General features: G+C 35.8%; 1 protein-coding gene across 13 annotated transcripts in view; it reads right to left on the minus strand.

The window, feature by feature from the left end:
* Window positions 1-21,650, minus strand: part of N4BP2 (NEDD4 binding protein 2) — an 87,215-nt gene that overhangs the window by 51,457 nt on the left and 14,108 nt on the right. For 8 of the 13 annotated variants that reach the window (XM_086705199.1, XM_086705203.1, XM_025921741.2 and 5 more), the window contains 4 exons: window positions 11,539-11,621; window positions 9,506-9,848; window positions 4,521-5,661; window positions 3,813-3,937 (listed from right to left, as the gene is read on the minus strand). In XM_086705199.1, the coding sequence (XP_086561325.1) occupies window positions 3,813-3,937; window positions 4,521-5,661; window positions 9,506-9,734 (1,495 nt within the window). In that variant the 5' untranslated portion in view covers window positions 9,735-9,848; window positions 11,539-11,621. Of the gene's footprint in view, window positions 1-3,812; window positions 3,938-4,520; window positions 5,662-7,028; window positions 9,849-11,538; window positions 11,622-21,650 lie in introns of those variants that run through there. The other 5 variants (XM_086705206.1, XM_086705207.1, XM_086705208.1 and 2 more) reach the window with 5 other exon arrangements.

Raw genomic sequence — 21,650 nt, forward strand, 5'->3', positions numbered from 1 at the left:
TAAAAATCCTGAAGCAGAACATAGGCAATAATTTCTCTTTCATCCACTATAGCAACATTTTTCTAGTTATGTCTCCTGAAGCAAAATAAAAGCAAAAATAAACTACTGGGATTGCATCAAAATAAAAGGTGTCTGAACAGCAAACAAAACAATCAACAAAACTAAAATGCAACCTATTGAATGGGAAAAGATATTTGCAAATGATTTATCTGATAAAGGGCTAGTATCCAAAATATATAAAGAATTTATACAATTCAACACCCAAAACACAAATAATACAATTAAAAAATGGGCAGGAGATATGAATAGACATTTCTCCAAAGAAGACATACAGATGGGCAATGGACACATGAAATGATGTTCAACATCACTCATCATCAGGGAAATGCAAATCAAAACTACAATGAGGTATCACCTCACACCTGTCAGAATGACTAAAATCAAAAACACAAGAAACAACAAGTGTTGGCAAGGATGTGGAGAAAAAGGAACCCTCCTGCGTGGTTGGTGGGAATGCAAACTAGTACAGCCACTATGGAAAACAGTATGGAGGTTACTCAAAAAAATTAAGAACATAACTACCTTACAATCCGGTAATCACACTACTTACCCAAAAAAAACAAAAACATTAATTCAAAGGGATACATGCACTCCTATGTTTACTGCAGCATTATTTATGATAGCCAAACTATGGAATATGGAAGCAGCCCAAGGGTCCATTGATAGATGAATGGATAAAGGTGACACACATACACATACACATACATACACACACACATGCATGCACACACACACATGAAAAATGTTATATATTATATATACATATATCATATACACACACACATAGCAGAATATTATTCAGCCATAAAAAATAATGAAATCTTGCCATTTTGCAACAACATGGATAGAGCTAGGGAGTATAATGGTAAGTGAAATAATTCAGAGAAAGATAAACACCATGTGATCTCACTTATATATGGAATTTATAAAACAAAACAAACAAGGGAAAAAAATAAAAGGGAGAGAGATAAACCAAGGAACAGACTCTTCACTATACAGAACAAAGTTACCAGAGGGGAGGTGGGTGGGAAGATGGGTGAAATAGATGATGGGGATTAAAGAGTACACTTATGATGAAAAAAATAATTTTTTTTAATTTTTTTAATGTTTATTTATTTTTGAGAGAGACAGAGTGCAAGTTGGGGAGGGGCAGAGAGAGACACACACAGAATCAGAAGCAGGCTCCAGGCTCTGAACTGTCAGCACAGAGCCTGACAGGGGACTTGAACTCCTAAACCACAAGATCATGACCTGAGCCCAAGTCAGACACTTAACCGACTGAGCCACCCAGGTGCCCCAATAAGAAAATAATTTTTTAAAAAAGAACACAAGATACTTAGGAAAAAATGCATTTTTTTCAAGGAAATTTTTTCCCATTTAATTTTTAAGGGAAAAATTGTACCTGAATATAATTAATGTATTGAAAATCTTTTAATTACATCTTCAGGGGAAAACAAATTAAACAGACAACTTTCCAAAGAAGATAAACTAATGGGCAAAAGGACACACCAAAGAATGCTCAACAGCCTCAACCACCAGGAAAATGCAATCAAAACCACAATGAGCTGGGGCGCCTGGGTGGCTTAGTCAGTTGGGTGTCCGACTTTGGCTCAGGTCATGATCTCACAGTCCATGAGTTCGAGCCTTGCATCGGGCTCTGTGCTGACAACTCAGATTCTGGAGCCTGTTTCAGATTCTGCGTCTCCCTCTCTCTGACCCTCCCCCATTCATGCTCTGTCTCTCTCTGTCTCAAAAATAAATAAATGTAAAAAAAATAAAAAATAAATAAATAAAAAACCACAATGAGCTACCACTTCACATCCACCAGGATAGTTATAATCAAAAAGACAGACAATAACAACTATTAGTGGCACTATGGAGAAGTTGGGACCCTCATAAACTCCTAGCAGGATTGTAAAATGGTGCAGTTGCCTTGGAAAACCAGTTGGCAATTCCTAAATAGGTTAGACATAGACATACATGTTCATAGCAATATCATGCATAATAGGCAAAAGTGGAAACAATTCAAATGTTCACCAACTGATGAATGAATAAATAAAATGTGGCATATCAATAAACTGGAGTATTATTCAGCCATATAAAGGAATGAATTACTGACACATGCTACAACATGAACCTTGAAAATGTTATGCTAAGTGAAAAGAAGGCTTTCTTTCACAAAAGACCACATATTATAGGATTCTGTTTATTTATTTATTAGAATTTGATATCTTTAATCTCTTATTTTTTTGTATTTTTTTTAATATAATTTATTGTCAAACTGGCTTATATGATTCCATTAAATGAAATGCCCAGAATAGGCAAACCTAGAGACAGAAAGTAAATTAGTGGTTGCCGAGGGCTGGGAGAGATTGAGGAGAAATGAGGAGTGACTATTAATGGGTGTAGGATATTTTGGGGGTGATAAAAATGTTCTAAAAGTGTAGTGATGGTTGTAGAACTCTGAATATGCTTAAAACCATGTGATTACTATCCCAATAAAGCTGTTTAACATAGAGTGCTGCCTACTGAGGCTCGGTGGGTCAGTCAGTCAAGCGTCCGACTTCAACTCAGATCATGATCTCGCAGTTCATGACTTCTGTGCTGACAGCTCAGAGCTGGGAGACTGCTTCAGATTCTGTGTCTCCCTCTCTCTGACCCTTGCCTGCTCTCTCTCTCAAAAGTAAATAAACATTAAGAAAATTTTTTAATAAATAAGAGAGTTCTGCCTATTAATTTAATATTATTATTGCTAGGGCTATTACAGTAGTAAGGGCATGTTCAACTGCTGCTCAGCCCTTCTTTCTCATTTAACCTTAACAACAATCATGAAGGTTAAGTATTATTAAGCCCTTTTACAGCTGAAGACAATAGGCCTTGGAGAGTGTGGATAACTTGTAAAACATCACATAGCTAGCAACTGCCATATCCAAGACTATTCACCACATCATATTGTTTTCTTTATTTTTTGTTGTGTTAGTATTTTCACATTCCTGAGTTCTCACTTTAATATTCAGTTCAAGAAAAAAAACACAGAAAAATTTAATGTCTTCAGATGGCAAATTCAAGAATCACTTATACAGTGCATTTATCATAAAATAAAGGTGAAAAATATTGTCGATGTGTATTACAAATTCTTCATATGAAATTCAAACTGTTCATAACATAAAATATAACATTTCATGATAAAACTGTCTTCAGTGAACAGACAGTTGCACTAATAAAAATAGTAAGGTTTTATCTCTGACCTCTCTACAAATTCAGTTTGAGGAGAGCCACTTTTACTCTCACACTGCCTCCCTTAACAAGTAAATCAATCTAGGAAAAAGTAGCAGTTAACAACACCAATCCCATTTCAGGAAACAGGAACCAGAGCATAGGAGACAACTGGAACCATCTTGAGCTCTTCTGAGACCCATATAGAAAATCTGGTACACTTGTGACAAGATTCCCATTCATTAAATAAAACTTAAACACGTCATGCAACGTTCTAAGCATTTTACAAAAATTAACTCCTTTAATCCTCATAACAACTCTGTGAGATACAATGACCTCCTTCACTTCTTACTATGTAACATAACAATTATTATAATTTTACATATTATATATAGTTGAATAATTCACTTTATTTTTTAAGTTTAATTAAAAACTTTAATTAAAGGGAATCATAACTTCCTAAAAATTATATATGTCAAAATACAAATACTTTATATTGCTCTTAATATTACCCAGAATCTAATGTCTATTCTTACCACGATTCTGGTTCCATTCATGTGCTTCTCCTAAGTACTTTACATCAAACTGGTACTGTCCATTTATGTAAAAATAATCATCAGTACTAAGAATGATTCCACTAGGATTATCCTCTTGCAAAGTCCTGTGAATGATAAATGGAATTGTTTTCATTAATTTTTCTTCTAAATTCTCTCTCCTAGTTTTCACAAGGCCATAATCCAAATAAAGAACTCAAGTATGGTTATTTAAAAGTGAGAATATAATAATATTCAAACAAATCACATTGGAAATGCTCTAAGCAGAAGATTGACTCCCAAGAAAACTGACCTAAAACAAACCTATTTTGTTCCTTGAATTCAAAACCAATTATGGCTTTTTAACTCTATAATCAAAGTTGAACTTATTTTTCTCCTACTCAAATTAGTTCTCTTCCACATAAAGCTATTTCTACTGATTTCAAAAGCTCACAATCTTGAAATCATCTTTAAATTTTTCTTCTATTCTGTCTCCCAAAATGACATGCTAAGATAAAATAAAAAACTCCTGGAGAAAAGAGTGCTGCTATCAGCCACAAAATAAGAAAAAATTAGTGAAAAGAAAAGATTTCAGTGGTTACTAAACATATCTATTAAGCAAAAGCATTTCACATATTCATATTCTCTATCTGTTATAAATGCTCAGGTTCATGCATCATACTTTTTTAAAAAGTCAATTAAACCTCATACCTTGCCAAAAAAGATTTTCCTGATCCTGGAAGCCCTCTGAGAAGAACAAGAACTAGTCCAACATAAGATGATGTCTTCTTTCTTACAACCTGAGAAACTGGGGTTTCTTGTACTTGATAAGCACTTGCTCCCTCTTTATTTCTCCATACCTTTGTTGGGGAAGTGTGAGAAATAACCGGAGGGGGAAAAGTGTAGTTGACAGGTCTCCAGTGTGTAGCGGTGGTTACGACAGGAGCTACAAAGCCATGATTTCCTTGAAAGAGGTCAAAAGCAGGAATCATTGGATTCCACATTGGTGGAGGTGGAGGAGGAGGCAGCAGTAGAGGGAGAGGGGTAAGTACTGGGCAGTAATTCACATCTTTCCCCTTTGACGGCAGTTCAGTATGTTTGTGCGGTTTGAAATTGAACTCTTCGGAAGGTACAAACATATCAGGGACAGAAGCAGATTTCTGATCCCCACCTGTACCTAGTAAATCAAGCCCCAGATTTTGCACAGTAAGGCTTAAAGCCTGAGGTTCACGGTCATCCAAATCTACAGGGGCTTGAGAGAACGGAGTCTCAACATACTCAGTTTCTAAAAGCTCTTTAGGTCTTTGACCACGATTGCTACCACCCACCATACTGTCACTTGCTACATTTAAAGAACCACTGAGAAGAGAATCTTCCAATGCCAATGTGTCATCCTTTATACAACTTTTGGACTCATCTGAAACAGAATGTGAAGTTACAGTGTTTGAACTTAATGCAGAGGCAGAATTCTCTACATTTTCACTGTTCAAATCCACATTTTCTGTAGAAAGAATAGGAGTCATGCTACTTGCATCTGAATTTACAAATGCACTCGGGTCACTAAAACTGTTAACACTTTGCAAAGGCAAAAATGAGTATACTTGGTCACCAGAAGAGTTCAATTTCTCAAAAGCATTCTGTATTAAGGAATCCAAGTCTTCGGTTAGCTGCATGTCCAAAAATGAATCCATTTTTGAATCTTCACTCTCTTCTTCAGGAGGATACTTTTCCATTATTTCACGTCCCACAGCACTTACTTGGCTCTCAGAAGCAATGAAGCTTTTTGAAGATGATTCTTCTACCTTGGCATCAGAGGCAGATAATTCTAATAGACAATCCATTGCATTTTCAACTGTACAACAAGGACAACAATATAAATGTGTATTGAAATTTGATTAAAATCCATGTAAAATTATACTTTTTGCACTGAATGGAATATAGAAATTTATAAATATTCAAGTAATTTTTTTATTTAATATTTTACTAGTATACCAGTCTGTATTAGTGAAAGGTTTGAATGATGGAGTCATACAATGTTGTTACTTTCAGACAAGCTGTAATAAACTAGGCTAATAAATTATCATCAAGTAGAAGGTCTCTGATAAATGTGAATTAACAAAATATTTATAAATTGTATCTAAAGATATCTATAATCATATACATTACAGTTATTTATAAAGACCCTAAAACCAGTTAATTTATTCAATACTGAGCAACTGCATGTCCTTTTAAGTACAAAGTATTTTCAGTACTCTCCTGTAAATCTAATTTGTTTATATGGTTAATGCTATAAATTTCACTTAATACAAAAAATAAGTATCAGCATATACTATATATCGGATATACATTGTACAAAGATAAATAAGACATAGTTTTTACTACACTTAAGAGATTTTTGCAATGTAATGGAGGCAATTAAAGATAATCAAATTAGAAGACAATTATATTATAATATAGATTAAATAATGCACATTTTTAGTAATACACAAATGCCATAACAGCCTTATAAGAGCGTAAGGAAAGATTTCACGTAAGGTAATATGTGAACTGGGACTTGAAGGTTAAAAAGAAACTTGTCAGACACAGGAAGGAAAGGCAAAGCTGGTCTTGAAAACACAAAGTATGTTTAAGGTATTAAGAGAAGTTAGTTGGAGTATGGGTACACAGTACTATGGTGGATAAAAGGAGACAAAACTGGAAAAGATCAAGTGAAATTGGGAAGAGTCTTGTATGTCAAGGTAAGAAATATCAATTTTATTTTCTAAAGAAACTATCTGTCACCACATGTGAACTAGGAGCTTTATATATATCACCGATATGAACCCTCAAATAATACTATGAGGGTTAGTATCTCTAGCAAATAGATGAAGAAAATAAAGTTCAAAAGTATATTAACTTGGCCCAAATCACACAGATACTAAGTGACAGAGCCAGGCCTGGTATGTCTGACTCCAATGCTGAGCTCTTTCCCTTATAACACAAATACAGAGCCATTAGAATTGTTAAGCATTTGAAATTTGTGGAGTTTTGATTATTTTTGTGCTTTGTCTTAAGGAAATATGAAAATGAAGCACAGCACAGTAGGTAACAGCTCTGGTCTGGAGTCAGAAAACCAACATTTAAATTCCTACTTGTTGGCTATGACCCTCGAACAAGTTACTTAACTTGCGTAAGCCTTGATTTTCTCATTTGCAATATGGGGATAATAAAAGTACCTACCTCATAGGGTTGTTGTGAGGATTAAATGAGATAATCCGTGAAAAAGTGCTGTGCATAAGGACTGGCACCTAGTAAGCACCCAATTAATGTTCCCTTAAGAAGAAAAACAAAGAGGGATTGGAGGGGCAAGCCCAGCAGAGAGACCAGTTAGGAGATTATAGCAATAGTACAAAGGTTAGAAGCCCTAAACATGAAGGAAAAAAAAAAAAAAAAAAAGAAAAGAAAAAAAAAGAAAAAGGAAGAAAGCAAACACAAAAGGTATTTCTATGAAGAAAATGTACATGATAGAAAACCACAAGATCAACCCAAAAAATTAATGTGTATATAATAAAAACACAGTATTATGTAAAAGTAAGTAAAAGATCAGGACATTTATATCACGCAAGAGATACACAGGGTGTTGGAAAAATTAAAACAATGGTATAAAATAATAAAAACACATAAAAATTCACACAAGAATATAATAATTAATAAGCCATATGCAAAAATGTTCAATAATCCTGTTTATTTAAAGAAAAAACAAATTAAGACAAAGCAAAATTTTATTCCTATTAAAATCGTGAAGTCATACTACACAGTGCTGAAACAGCTGTGGTGAAACCACGGTACTTATACAGTCCTGGAGGGATGGCAACTGGGCACACCTCTTGTAGGCAAATTCAGCAGCACGTTTCCAAGGGCTGAAAACTGTTCTTACCTTGTGACATGAGGAAATAAAACGTTGGGACTAAGAAAAAAAGCCAAAAGAAGGGAAAGGCGATTTGTACCAAGATGTCCTGTGCTGTATTAATTATTCATGAAAAACTTAGTTACAATTAAATAAACTAGAGCACAACATTTCAGTGGAATATTTGAAGCTATTAAAAATAAGTATAAAGATCATAGCAACACTGAAAAAATGCTTGTTACGCTTAAAAAGCAAAATACACAATTTCATCAATGTTATCATTTCAAAATGCTCAAAATATCAATTTTTATGAACAAGATGTAGAGAAGATCCTTGAAAAGAGAAACATTTTTTGTTAGGATGTAAGGGCAATATATTTTTCTTGTAATTCCTCATTGCTTATGTTAGTGTATGTGAAACAAATAAATTTTAAACACATCAACATTAAGAAATAAATGTTGAAATCACACATAAAACTCTATATACTGTCATTTCTGAGCATTATGCAGACTGCTGAAAACTGTTTTTCTGCATACATAACAGAATACTTAAGCTCACATCACAGACTGCATAAAGAATAAAAGTGAAGTTTATCATGCATTACCAAAACTTCCCCAATCCAGAATAATTTTATCTTATACTAATCATAGCCAATAGCAATACTGAGCATCAACATTTGAAGTACTCAAGTATTAAAGCAATATTTAATTTACTCATTCAGTCAACTTTGATAGTTTCTTGTCTGTCAACATACTTCTAAACAATTTATTACAAGTTATTAATAATACTATACTGAAGACTTGACCAAACAAACAAACAAACCTCGGTTCTCACCGGAAGTCCTATGAGGTACATACTTTTATTTTTCTCATTAACAAATAAGAAAACAGAGCCAGAGAGGTAGTGGCAGAGCTGGAAACCTAACCCAGATTTCCTGATTCCAAAGCCAATATTGTGAAGTACTACTCTATTAGCATCAACTCTTAATAAGCTCTCATTCCCACAATTACAATCTTTTCCCTCAGAACACCTGGATGGCTCAGCTGGTTGTGTCCGACTCTTGATTTCAGCTCAGGTCATGATCCCAGGGTTGTGGGATCGAGCCCCACATCGGGCTCCCCTGCTTAAGATTCTCCCTCTCTTTCTCTCCCTCCCTCTCCCCCTCATCTCCTCCCTCCTCTCCCTAAAAAATTAAAAATATCTTTTCACTCAATAAATATTTACTGAGGTCCTAATATGAGTCATTAGCTATTTTAGGGGCTGGGGATACAGCAATAAAAATATTTTATGAGATCTGTCTTTATGGAGCTTACATCCTAAGACAGTGGTTTTCAGCTGGGGATGATTCTGCTCCCCAAGGGAAATATGACAATAGGTGGAGCCATTTTTAATTTGTCAAAAGGGCTGCTGAAGGTTGCTACTGGCATCTACAAAGTACAGGCCAGGGATGCTGCTAAACATCCTACTATGCACAGGAAAGCCACTCACAACAAAGAATTATCCAGTCCAAAATGTTGGTAGTTTCAACCTGTTCTAGAGGGAAGATAAAAAGAAATAAAACATAGAATATGGTATCTATACATACATCTTATATTTAGAACTATACATATCTTGAAAGCAGAAAAAACTATGCTTTCTTCTTCCTCATATCCTTCACAATACCAAACTTAATAACTTGCCCATAGCAGATGCTCAATAAATTAACCAAAGAGAAAGAAGGCAATCATTTTTCTATATTACTGCTGGTCATGGCATAGTACATGAAGTCTTCTTACATGATGCAAAGGATTCAAACTAAACTTTTTCTCACCTTTGAAATCACATTCAGAAAGCATCAAATACACTACATCGGGATCCAGATCAGAAAACATCTCTGAGATACTGGTGAAGAGTTCTTCCTGATCAACCTTTGTCTCACACATGGAAGGAAGAGTAGTGGTTGGCTCCTCATGACTAGCAACACTGGATACGACAACTTCCTTAGAGCTTGTGGTCTTCCGAAAAGGATTTCCCCCAAGATTTTTCCTTCTCCTTGGCATTCTGACTTCCAAAACTAAAATGTTTCCCTTTTCTTATTTAAGATGTTTGATATTTAAGTCATACCTCAAAGAAAACACGGTTAAATATCTTGCACAATCCAGCAGTAATAGGACCTAAAATAGAAAGTAAGTAAAGACACTCAGACTATACAGTTATATTTCCATTTCTAAAATCGGAATGGTATCTTTATTTGACTCTAAGAAAGTACCATCAACTCTGGCAGCAAAGCCAAAAAGCAGTCAAACAACTTTTCTCTCCAAAATATTCAAGTTTTGCCAGGATTGAACATGTTAAAAATTTAAGATATTAACAAATATAATGTATCTTCACAACAGCGAGTATACTGTTTTAATTAGCATTTCATTTCAAAAAACAAAAAACAATATTCATAATGACAATGTCTACTGAACATCTACATTTGGATGTCTAATAGGCATCATCAACTTAACATGTCCAAAACTGAGCTCCTGATCACCTACTTCACACCTGCTCTTCTCAGTCTTTCCCAACTTAATTAATGCAACTCTATCCTTCCAATTGCTTGGGTCAAAAATCTTGTATTCCTAACTCATCTCATCCCACATCCAAACTATAAGCCAATTTTGTCAATACTACCCTCAAAATGCATCCAGAATATGACCTTTCCTCACTATCTCACTACTACCACAGCCTGTTGCCTAGATTACTTACAAAAGTCTCCAAACCAATCTCCTTGCTTCCATCCTTGCCCCTTCACAGTCTATATTTAGCACAGCAATCAGAGTGACTCAGTTAAACCATAAGTCACATCATACATCTCTTCTGCTTAACTATTTACTGGCTTCCCATCTCATTCAGGGTAAAAGCCAGAACTCTTAAAATAGCCTATAACCCACACCCTGGTTACTTCAGTGCTGTCATCCCTAGACCTTGCTCAGTGCCACTCCAGCCACACTTCACCTCCTTGTTCTTCTTTAACCACACCAGCCATGCTTTTCCCGGGAACCTTTAGATTTGGTTCCCTCTACCTAAACTACTACTCTCTCAAGTATCTATCACATTTATTTCCTCACCACCTTCCTATCATTACTCAAATGTTACCTACTCAGGAAGTCAGTCCCAACAACACTTATCCTAACTTGAATTTCCTCATAAGACTTAATCATCTTCTAACACAATACATATTTCATTTCGGGTTTTTTTGTTTTCTTTTTTTATATTTACTACCCATACTCAAGTAAAGTGTAAGCTCCACAAGGGCAGGGACTCATTGATCTGAAGAACCCCAGACAGTCTACTTGCTCTCTTCACCTGGATGTATCTAATAACCATTTCAAATTTAACATATGCAAAACTAAATGATATTTTCCCCCAAATCTGCTCTAACCATTTGGTCTAGCTACTTTCATCATTTACTCGTATTCTGGTGTCCTAAATGTTCTTTCTGCTTCCAATTCATGTCTCCTACAGTCTATTTTCAACACACCAGCCAGAATGATGTTCATACAGCAACATAAAACATACATACATACAACACATAACAAGTCAGAATCAGGGCCTGCTCTAAATCTTCAAGTGGTTCACCATGCCACTCAGTAAAACCTAAGTTCTTACAGTGGCTCACCTCCCTGCTGGCCTTTGATATATTCTTCCCCAAAATATTTGCATTGGTAATCTCACTCCTCCAAACCTTTATTCAAGTGTCAGTTAATGATTTCTTCTTTGATTACCCAATTTAAAATCATATCCTCCAATCCCTCTGCCCCAATCAATCTCCCTTCCCTGACTTCCCATTGCCCATAATACCCATACTATAAAATTTACCTTTTAATTAAACTTATTGTGTCATAGTTCTCTCCATCTTCCAGAACGGCACTGTCAATATGGCAGCCACCAGCCACATGTGCCTATTTAAATTTAAATTAATTAAAATTAAATAAAATTACACCTTTATATATTAATAGCACATAAAGTAGAATTCAGAGGGGGAAAAAATTACCAGGGACAGAGAAGGGCCTTATATAATCATAAAGGATCAGACCACCAAGGCAACCCTAAATGTATATGCACCAAACAACAGAGTCACTAAATAAGTGAAACAGAAACTGACAATTGAAATGAGACATGGACAAATCCACAATTACAGAAACTTCAAAAGCCCTCTCTCAACAATTGGTAGAATAACTAGACAGAAGATCATCTAGGATACAGAACACCAAGGATACAGAACACAATTAACACTATCAATTAAGGATAATCAACATTTATAGAACACTCCATCCAACAGCAGAATACATTATTTTCAAGTGCCGACTGAATATGTACCAAGATAGATCATAGCCTAGATTTTAAAACAAACCCCAACAAATTTAAAAGAATTGAAATCACACAACGGAATCAAGCTAGAAATCAATTAACAGAAAGATAACCAATACATCTCCAAACACTTGGAACCTAAGCAATATACTAAATAATCCATGGGCCACAGAGAAAGTCTCAAGAAAACTTTTTAAATACACTGAAATGAATGAAAATGAAAATATACCATATCAAAATTTGTAGGACACAGCTAAAGCAGCAATGGTGGACATTTATAGCAAATTTACAACCAAATACAACATTACAAAAGAGGAAAAGTCTCAAATCGATCAATAACCTAAGCCCCCATCACAATTACCTAGAAAAAGAGCAAAACAAACCCAAACCCAAACCCAGCAGAAGGAAAGGAATAATAAAAATAAGAGCAAAAATTAATGAAACTGAAAACAGAAAAGCAAAAGAGAAAAATAAGTGAAACAAACTGATAGTTTTTTTAAATTTATTTGCTTATTTTAAGAGTGCACACACACACACACACACACAGTCACACAGGGGGAGGGGCAGAGAGAGAGAGAGAGAAAGAGGAAGAGAGAGAGAGAGAGAGAGAGAGAATCTTAAGCCGGTTCTACACTGTCAGCGCAGAACCTGAAATGGGGGCTCAGACTCACAAACCATGAGATCATGACCTGAGTCAAAACCAAAAATCAGACATTTAACAACTGAGCCACCCAGGTACCCCACAAATTGATAGTTCTGTAAAAAGATCTTTAAAAAATGACAAATCTCTAGCATGAGTAACAAAGAAGAAAAGAGAGAAGACACAAATTACCAATGTCAGGAATGTAAAAAGGGTATCACTACAGAACCCTGTATGCTGAAAGCTTTATATAAAACACTGATGAAAGAAATCAAAGATCTAAATAAATGGAAAGACATAGCATGTTCATGGACTAGAAGACTGAACATAGTAAAGATGTCAATTCTCCCCAAATTGAGATACAGAATTCCTACCAAAACCCCAGCAAGATTTTTTGTGGATAAGGACAAGATTATTCTACAATTAAATGGGAAAGACAAAGGAACTAGAATAGCTAAAACAATTCTGAAAGAGAAGAATCAATCAACTGAACTTCAAGATTTGTTTTATCACTACACTAATCAAGCCTGTATGGTATCAGTGGAGGGACAGACATGTAGATATGAAAACAGAATATAGAGCTGGAAACAGAAGAGAGAACCCAGAAATACACCAACATAAATATGCCCAACTAACTTTTGACGAAAGTACAAATGACAATTTAATGGAGAAAAGACAGTCTGTTCCAACAAATGAAACTGCAGCCAGTGGACATCCACAGATTAAAAAAAAATAAACTTTGACCTAAGTCTCACACTTCACAGAAAAATTAACTCAAAATGGATCAAGAACTGAAACCCATAAAACTATAAACATTTTAGAAAAAAGAAAAAAAAAAAAACAGGAGAAAATCTCCATGACCTAGAGCTAAACAGAAACACCAAAAGCATGACCCATAGGAAAAACTGGTAAACTGTACTTCATCAAAATTAAAAAGTTTTGCTCCATGAAAGACCGTGTTAAGAAGATGAAAAGACAAGCTACAGATTGGAGAAAATATTTGCTTACCATGTATCCAACAAAAGATTAACATCTGAAATATATAAAGAACTTATCAAACTCCACAGTAAAAAACAATTCAACTAGAAAACGGGCAAAACGCGTAACACCAAAAGGATGTACAAATGGCAAATAGGCACATAAAAGATGTTCAACACCTTGAGGCATTAGGTAAATACAAATTAAAACTACATACAATGAGATATTACTTACACATCTATCAAACTGGCTAACATAAAAACTAATGACAATACCACATGCTGGCAAGGATACAGAGAAACTGGATGGCCCATACGCTCTGATGGGAATGTAAAATAGTACAGCCACAGTGGAAAACGGTTTGGTAGTTTCTTTAAAAACTAAACATGTGGGGCACCTGGGTGGCTCAGTTAGTCATGCCACCAACTCTTGATTTCGGTTTAGGTCATGATCTCTCAGTTTGTGAGATGGAGCCCCATGTTGGGCTCTGCACTGACAGCACGGAGCCTGCTTGGGATTCTCTCTCTCCTCCTCCCTGTTCTTCCCCTGCTTGTGCATGTATGTGTGCACAACACCATACAACAATTCAGCAATTGCATTCCTGGGCATTTATCTAAGAGAAATGAAAAATTATGTTCACCCAAAATCCTGTACACAATGTTTATAGCAGCTCTATTCATTAAACCAAAAACTAGAAAACAATTCAGATGTCCTTCATCTGAAGGTACTTCCATTCCATGAAATACTAGTCAGCAATAAAAAGGAACATACTAATGATATACAAAACAACCTAGATGAAATTCCAGACAGTTGTGCTGAGTGGAAAAAAGCCAATCCCCAAAGGCTATATATTGAATAATCTCATTAATGTAACATTTTTGAAATGACAAAATTACAGAAATAGATTAATGATTGCCAAAGGTTAAGGAAAGGATGGGAGGAAGGGGCAAGTGGGTGTGGCTATAAATGGGTAAACTGAGAGATTCTTATAGTGATGGAAATATTCTGTACTAATGACAATATCCCGGTTGTGATACCATAGTAAAGTTGTGCAAAGATGTTTCATTGGGGGAACTGGGTAAAAGCACAGGAGACTTCTCTATATTATTTATTAGAACTTCATGTGAATCTACAATCTCAAATAAAAAGTTTAATTTTGAAAAAAATCATGTTAAATTAAAAATTAATTTCCTCATACGAGTCACATTTCAAATGTCCAATTACTACATGTGGTTAATGACTATCATACTGGACAGCAGAAATAGTAAACTTTCCTATCAGTGTAGAAAGTTCTATTGGACAACACTGTTCAGGAATACAAGTTTCATGGAGCAAGTGAATATCCCATCCCATTTAAAGATAAGAAACTTTATAAGCAAAAAAGTACAAAGAGGAAGTCTTAAAAGAAAAAAGTACTAACACATCTAGCCACATTAAATTTAAAATACCTATGTATCAAAAACAAAATTAAGGAAAAACATGTATAACATACAGCAATGGTTTCCCATTTCTCTTCTTCCATTCTTTCATAAACAGGGTTTTGCCGCCACCATTTCTACAACTATACTAAAATTGCTCTTATCTACCAACAATGCACAAGGGTTCCTTTTTCTCCACATCCTCGCCAACACTTGTTTCTTCTTGCATTTTTAATTTTAGCCATTCTAACAGGTGTAACGTGGTATCTTGGGGCCCCTCGGTGGCTCAGTCAGTTAAGCATCCAACTTCGGCTCGGGTCATGATCTCATTGTTCGTGAGTTCAAGCCCCGCATCAGGCTTTCTGCTGTCAGCCAGAGCCTGCTTCCAATCCTGTCTCCCTCTCTCTCTGTCACTCTCCCACTCCCATGTGTACTTTCTCTCTCAAAAATAAACATGTTAAGAAAAAAACAAGTGGTATCTCATTATTGTTTTAATTTGCATTTCCCCAATGATTAGTGATGTTGAGCATCTTTTCATTTGTCTGTTGCCCATCTGTATGTCTTCTTTAGAAAAATGTCTATTCAGGTCCTCTGCCCATTTTTTTTTCAAATGTTTATTTTTGAGAGAAAGAAAGAAATAGAGCACGAGCAGGGAAGGGACAGAGAGAGGGAAACAGAATCCAAAAGAGGCTCCAGGCTTTGAGCTTTCAGCACAAAGCCTGACACAGGGCTTAAACCCACACAACATGAAATCATGACCTGAGCCGAAGTCAACCGCTTAACTGACTGAGCCACCCAGGCAGCCCCTCTGCCCATTTTTAATCAGATTATTTGGGGTTTTTGGTATTGAGCTGTATGGAAGGTCCTCAAAAAATTAAAGATATAATTTCCATATGATCCAGTAATTCCACTATTGGGTACTATCCCAAAGAAAATGAGAATACTAATTCAAAAAGATTAGCATTATTTTCAACAGCCAAGATATGGAAGCAACTCAAGTGTCCACTGATAGATGATTAGATAAAAGGATGTGGTATGTGTACATACACATACACAGTGGAATATTATTCAGCCATAAAAATGAATGAAATTTTGCTACTTGCAACAACATGGATGAGCCCAGAAGGTATAATGCTAAGTAAAACAAGCCAATTAGAGAAAGACAAATATCATATTATTTCACACATATGTGGAACAAACAAAACGAATGAAGAAAGAAAAAAAAGACCAAAAAAAAGCCAGACTCTTAAATACACAGAACAAACTGGTGGTTGCCAGAGGGAAGGTGAGTAGGGGGACGGGTGAAATAAAGAGGATTAAGAGTATACTTATCTTAATGAGCACTGAGAAATACACAGAATTGTTAAATCATTATATTATATACCTGAAACTAATATAACATCACATGTTAATTATACTTGGAAAAAAATACAAAAATTTTAAAAAGGGAAAAAAAGAGTTTTAGAAATCTAAGCAACCAAAAGGTTCTGGTACATTCTCCCATATTCATTTCAACTACAAGCCATTCTAACTTACTAAAGTAAGTGAAAAGGAAGCCCAGTAAGGTTCTGATTTTCCACCTGATTTTGATTTATGTTGTGCTTTTTATGTCAAATATTAACTTGATTTCCAAAAAAATAAAATAAAATTGCTCTTATCTAAATCACCATTGACATACATGTCAATAATAAAAGTCAATGATAAAAAGTCCAATTCAGCAGGAAGATGTAGTGATTCTAAGTTTGCATTCAGCTTGTAAAACCGCTCCCTCTATAGCTATTAGAAAAAGGAGCACCCCAACAAAAAGAAAAAAAAAGGAACAATAAGGACATAGAAGATTTGAGCCATGCACTATATAACTTAACTTAATATCTATACAACAATGGACCCAATAACCACAAAATATACTTTATTTTCAAATACATAAGCAATTATACTAGAAATAAGTAACTAAAATATAACTAGAAAACACAATTGTTTCAAAATTAAGAACTACACTTCTACAGTTGAGTCAAAGAATTTCACTATGCTAATTAGTGAAATGTTAACATTAATTTAAAATAACTAATAACTAAAATTAATATTATTTAGAAAATATTTTAACCAAATAAAAATATATATCCAAGCTTCGTGAGATACAATTAAAATCATGCACAGTAAAAGATGCATACAAGTGCATATGTTAGGAAGAAAAAAGAAGGGCTGAAAAACCAACCATCTAAGCATTTAATAAGCAGTTGGGGGAAAAAATAGTGAATCAAACCCAAAGAAACTAGAAAGGAAGTAACAAATAGCAAATACAAAATAGAAAACAAATACGCAGTAAAGGGGATCAAAAATGTCAAAAGACGGTTCTTTCAAATTTAAACAATTTTTTTAAAAAAACACTGTTAAGAATGACACATCCCTGGAATGCCTGGGTGGCTCTGTCGGTTAAGCATCTGAGTTCCGCTCAGGTCATGATCTCATGGTTCCTGAGTTTGAGCCCCACGTGGAGCTCTGGACTCTGCGCTGACAGTGCAGAGCCTGCTTGGGATTCTCTCTTTCTTTCTCTCCCCCTCCCCACCTGGAACTCTCTATCTCAAAATAAATTTAAAAAAATAATACATAAATAATGACAAATCCCTGGCATGATCAAAAAAGAGAAGGCACAAATAACCAGTATCAAAAATGAAAAAAGGGACATCGTTATCTAGTCCACAGACATATTTTAAAAAGAGAGATAACAAGATACCATAAATAATTTTATGCCAATACATTTTAAACTTCAAGTGAGGGGCGCCTGGGTGGCGCAGTCGGTTAAGCGTCCGACTTCAGCCAGGTCACGATCTCGCGGTCTGTGAGTTCGAGCCCGGCGTCGGGTTCTGGGCTGATGGCTCAGAGCCTGGAGCCTGTTTCCGATTCTGTGTCTCCCTCTCTCTCTGCCCCTCCCCCATTCATGCTCTGTCTCTCTCTGTCCCAAAAATAAATGAACGTTGAAAAAAAAAAATAAAAAAAAATAAAATAAAATAAAAAAAAGAGAAGTAAACTTCAAGTGAAATGCACATGTTTTTTTAAATACACATCACACTATATCTGATATAACAAGATCTGACAGTCCTGTATCTATTAAAGAAATGGAATGACTTAAAACCTTCCCACAAAGAAAACCCTAGGTCTAGGTGGCTTCATAAGTAAATTCCACTAAATCATCTCTAATACCAATCTTAAACTCTTCTAGAGACTAGGAATAAAACTTCCCAACTCATTTTATGAGGTCAACATAATCCAGATACCAAAACCTTACAAGGATATTACATGAAAAAAATTACAGGCCTATTTCACTCATGCAAATAGGTGCAGGGGCACCTGGGTGGCTCAGTCAGTTAAGCGTCTGATTTCAGCTCAGGTCATTATCTCGCGGTTCATGAGTTTGAGCCCTATGTCAGTCTCTATGTTCGAGCCCTATGTCAGCCCTATGACAGCTCAGAGAGCCTGGAGACTGCTTCAGTCTCCCTCTCTCTCTGCCCCTCCTCTGTTTGTGCTCTCTCCCTCTCTCAAAAAATAAAACAAACATTAAAAAAAAAAAGTGTTTTTAATAAAGGAAAAGAAATTACATGCAAAATTCCTAAGCAAAGTATTTAATACATAAATTATGAGTGATATCATACAAAATATAAAAATTATATTATAAAAGTAATGTATCACAACTAACCTGAATTTATTTTTAGATTACAAAACTTGTTTTATACTTTAAAATTAATCAATGCAATTCCTGACATTACCAAAATAAAGAAAAGTCATCTAATCAACTCAACGTATGCGGAAAAAATATTTGAAAAAAGTCAATATCCACTCATGATAAAAACTCTACACAAATTAGAAACTGCACGCATTTACAAAAAAAACCCACAACTCATAATTATGAAATGCTGAAAGTTTACCTTCTGCAATCAAAAATAAGACAAGATGATTGCTATCATCATTTTTATTCTATAGTGCCACACTGTGCCAGAGGTCATAGCCAGTGCATTAAGACTTAAAAAGGAAATAAAAGTTGTAAGGATTAGAAAAAAAGAAATAGAACTATCATTATTCACAAACAATACAACTGAGTGTACAAATTATCTTTTGGGATACCCAGATAATTTAACAAGATTGCTGGACTGTATTTATCTACACAAGCAATTAGAAAATAAAAATTAGGGGCGCCTGGGTGGCGCAGTCGGTTAAGTGTCCGACTTCAGCCAGGTCACGATCTCGCGGTCCGTGAGTTCGAGCCCCGCGTCAGGCTCTGGGCTGATGGCTCGGAGCTTGGAGCCTGTTTCCGATGCTGTATCTCCCTCTCTCTCTGCCCCTCCCCCGTTCATGCTCTGTTTCTCTCTGTCCCAAAAATAAAATAAAAAACGTTGGAAAAAAAAAAAAATTAAAAAAAAAAAAAAAGAAAATAAAAATTAAATCTGGGGTGGCTGGGTGGCTCAGATGGTTAAGCCTCTGATTCTTCGTTACGGCTCAGGTCATTATCTCAACAGTTTCTCCAGTTCGAGCCCCATGCTGGGCTCTGCACTGCAGCATGGAGCCTACTCAGGATTCTCTCTCTCTGTCTCTGCCCCTCCACTACTCGTGCTGTCTCTTTCTCAAGTAAATAAATAAACTTTAAAAAAAAAATTAAGGGGCGCCTGGGTGGCTCAGTCGGCCGACTTCGGCTCAGGTCATGATCTCACGGTCCGTGAGTTCGAGCCCCGCTTGGGGCTCTGTGATGACAGCTCAGAGCCTGGAGCCTGTTTCGGATTCTGTGTCTCCCTCTCTCTGACCCTCCCCTGTTCATGCTCTGCCTAAATAAACGTTAAAAAAAAATTTTTTTTTAAATTAAAATTAAAAAAAGAAAATAAAAATTAAAGCTAATGGTCTAGACCTATCAGCAAAATTTACAGAGCTGATATATCCCTCCTCCACAGAACACGCTAAGGACATTATCTTCTTTTAAGAACAGGGCCACTATTAGAATTTTCCCACCACTAGGGGCGCCTGGGTGGCGCAGTCGGTTAAGCGTCCGACTTCAGCCAGGTCACGATCTCGCGGTCCGTGAGTTCGAGCCCCGCGTCAGGCTCTGGGCTGATGGCTCAGAGCCTGGAGCCTGTTTCTGATTCTGTGTCTCCCTCTCTCTCTGCCCCTCCCCCGTTCATGCTCTGTCTCTCTCTGTCCCAAAAATAAATAAAAACGTGGAAAAAAAAAAATTAAAAAAAAAAAAAGAATTTTCCCACCACTCAACTTGGAAAAAATGAAGTGTTCCAGGACTTACCCCTAGGTTCTCTTCTTTTCTCTTCTTTTCTCTTCTTTTCCCTGAATTACCTACTTCTTTGGTGACCTCACCTAGTCTCACCTAGTCTCATGGCTTGGATCTTCCACTGCAGACCTGTCCTAACTACAATCTTCTCAATCTCAGCCAATGGCAATTTCCAGTTGCTGAGGCCAAAAAACTCATTTTTGCCTCCTCTTTCCTTCATACTTCATGTGATCACTCAGCAAATCTTGCCAGTTCTAAATTCAAAATATATTCATGTCATATGACAACTCTTTGTTTAACATTTGAGTAACTGTAAGACTATTATCCAAAGTGACTGCACCATTTTCAATTTCCACCAGCAATGTATAAGGTCCCCATTTCTCTGTATCTTCATCAATACCTATTATTCTCCCTCTTTTTGATTATGGCCATCCTAACAGTATCTCATTATAGTTTTGACTGCATTTCCCTAATGACTAATGTTGTTGACCATCATTAGGTGTGGTTTTTTGTCACTTAAACTTTTGGTGTCCTAAGAAACCACTGCTAAAGCCAAGGTCACAAAGATTTATGCCAATGTTTTCCTCAAAAAGATTTACAGTTTTAGCTTTTACATTTAGGTCTTTAATCCATTTTGATTTAATTGTTGTATATGGTGTGAGACAGGGGTCCAAGTTAATTCTTTTCCATGTAGATATCCAATTGTCCCAGTACCATTTGTTGAAAAAGACTGTTCTTTCTAGGGTGCCTGGGTGGCTCAGTCGGTTAAGTATCCAACTTCAGTTCAGGTTTGTGAGTCCAAGACCCGCATCAGGCTCTGAGCTGCCAGCTCAGAGCCTGGAGCCTACTTCAGACTCTGTGTCTTCCTCTCTCCCTCTGCCCCTCCCCTGTTTATCCTCTATCTCTCTCTCTCTCTCAAAAATAAATAAACATTAAAGAAAAAATTTTTTAATTAAAAAAAAAGACTATTCTTTCTCCACTGAATGGTCTTGGCACCCTTGTCAAAAATCAATTGGCTATAAGTGTAAGGGTTTATTGCTGGACTCTCAATTCTATTTCACTGATCGTTATGTCTACTCTTATGCCAGTATCATATCATGTTGATTTGTAGTAAGTTTTAATATCAGGAAAAGTAAGTCTCCAAATTTTGCTCTTCTTTTCCAAGACTTTTGACTATTCTGGGCCCCTTGCCTTTCCATGTGAAATTCAGAATTAGTTTATCAATTTCTGCAAAGAAACCAGATGGTATATGGACAGGGACTATGTTGAATCAGTAGATCCTAAGTCAAAGGTTTACTTTAAAACCTCCAAAATCTCT

This window comes from Puma concolor, chromosome B1 (genome assembly GCF_028749965.1).
Source record: "Puma concolor isolate L17-30 chromosome B1, mPumCon1.1.hap2, whole genome shotgun sequence".
NCBI lineage: Eukaryota > Metazoa > Chordata > Mammalia > Carnivora > Felidae > Puma > Puma concolor.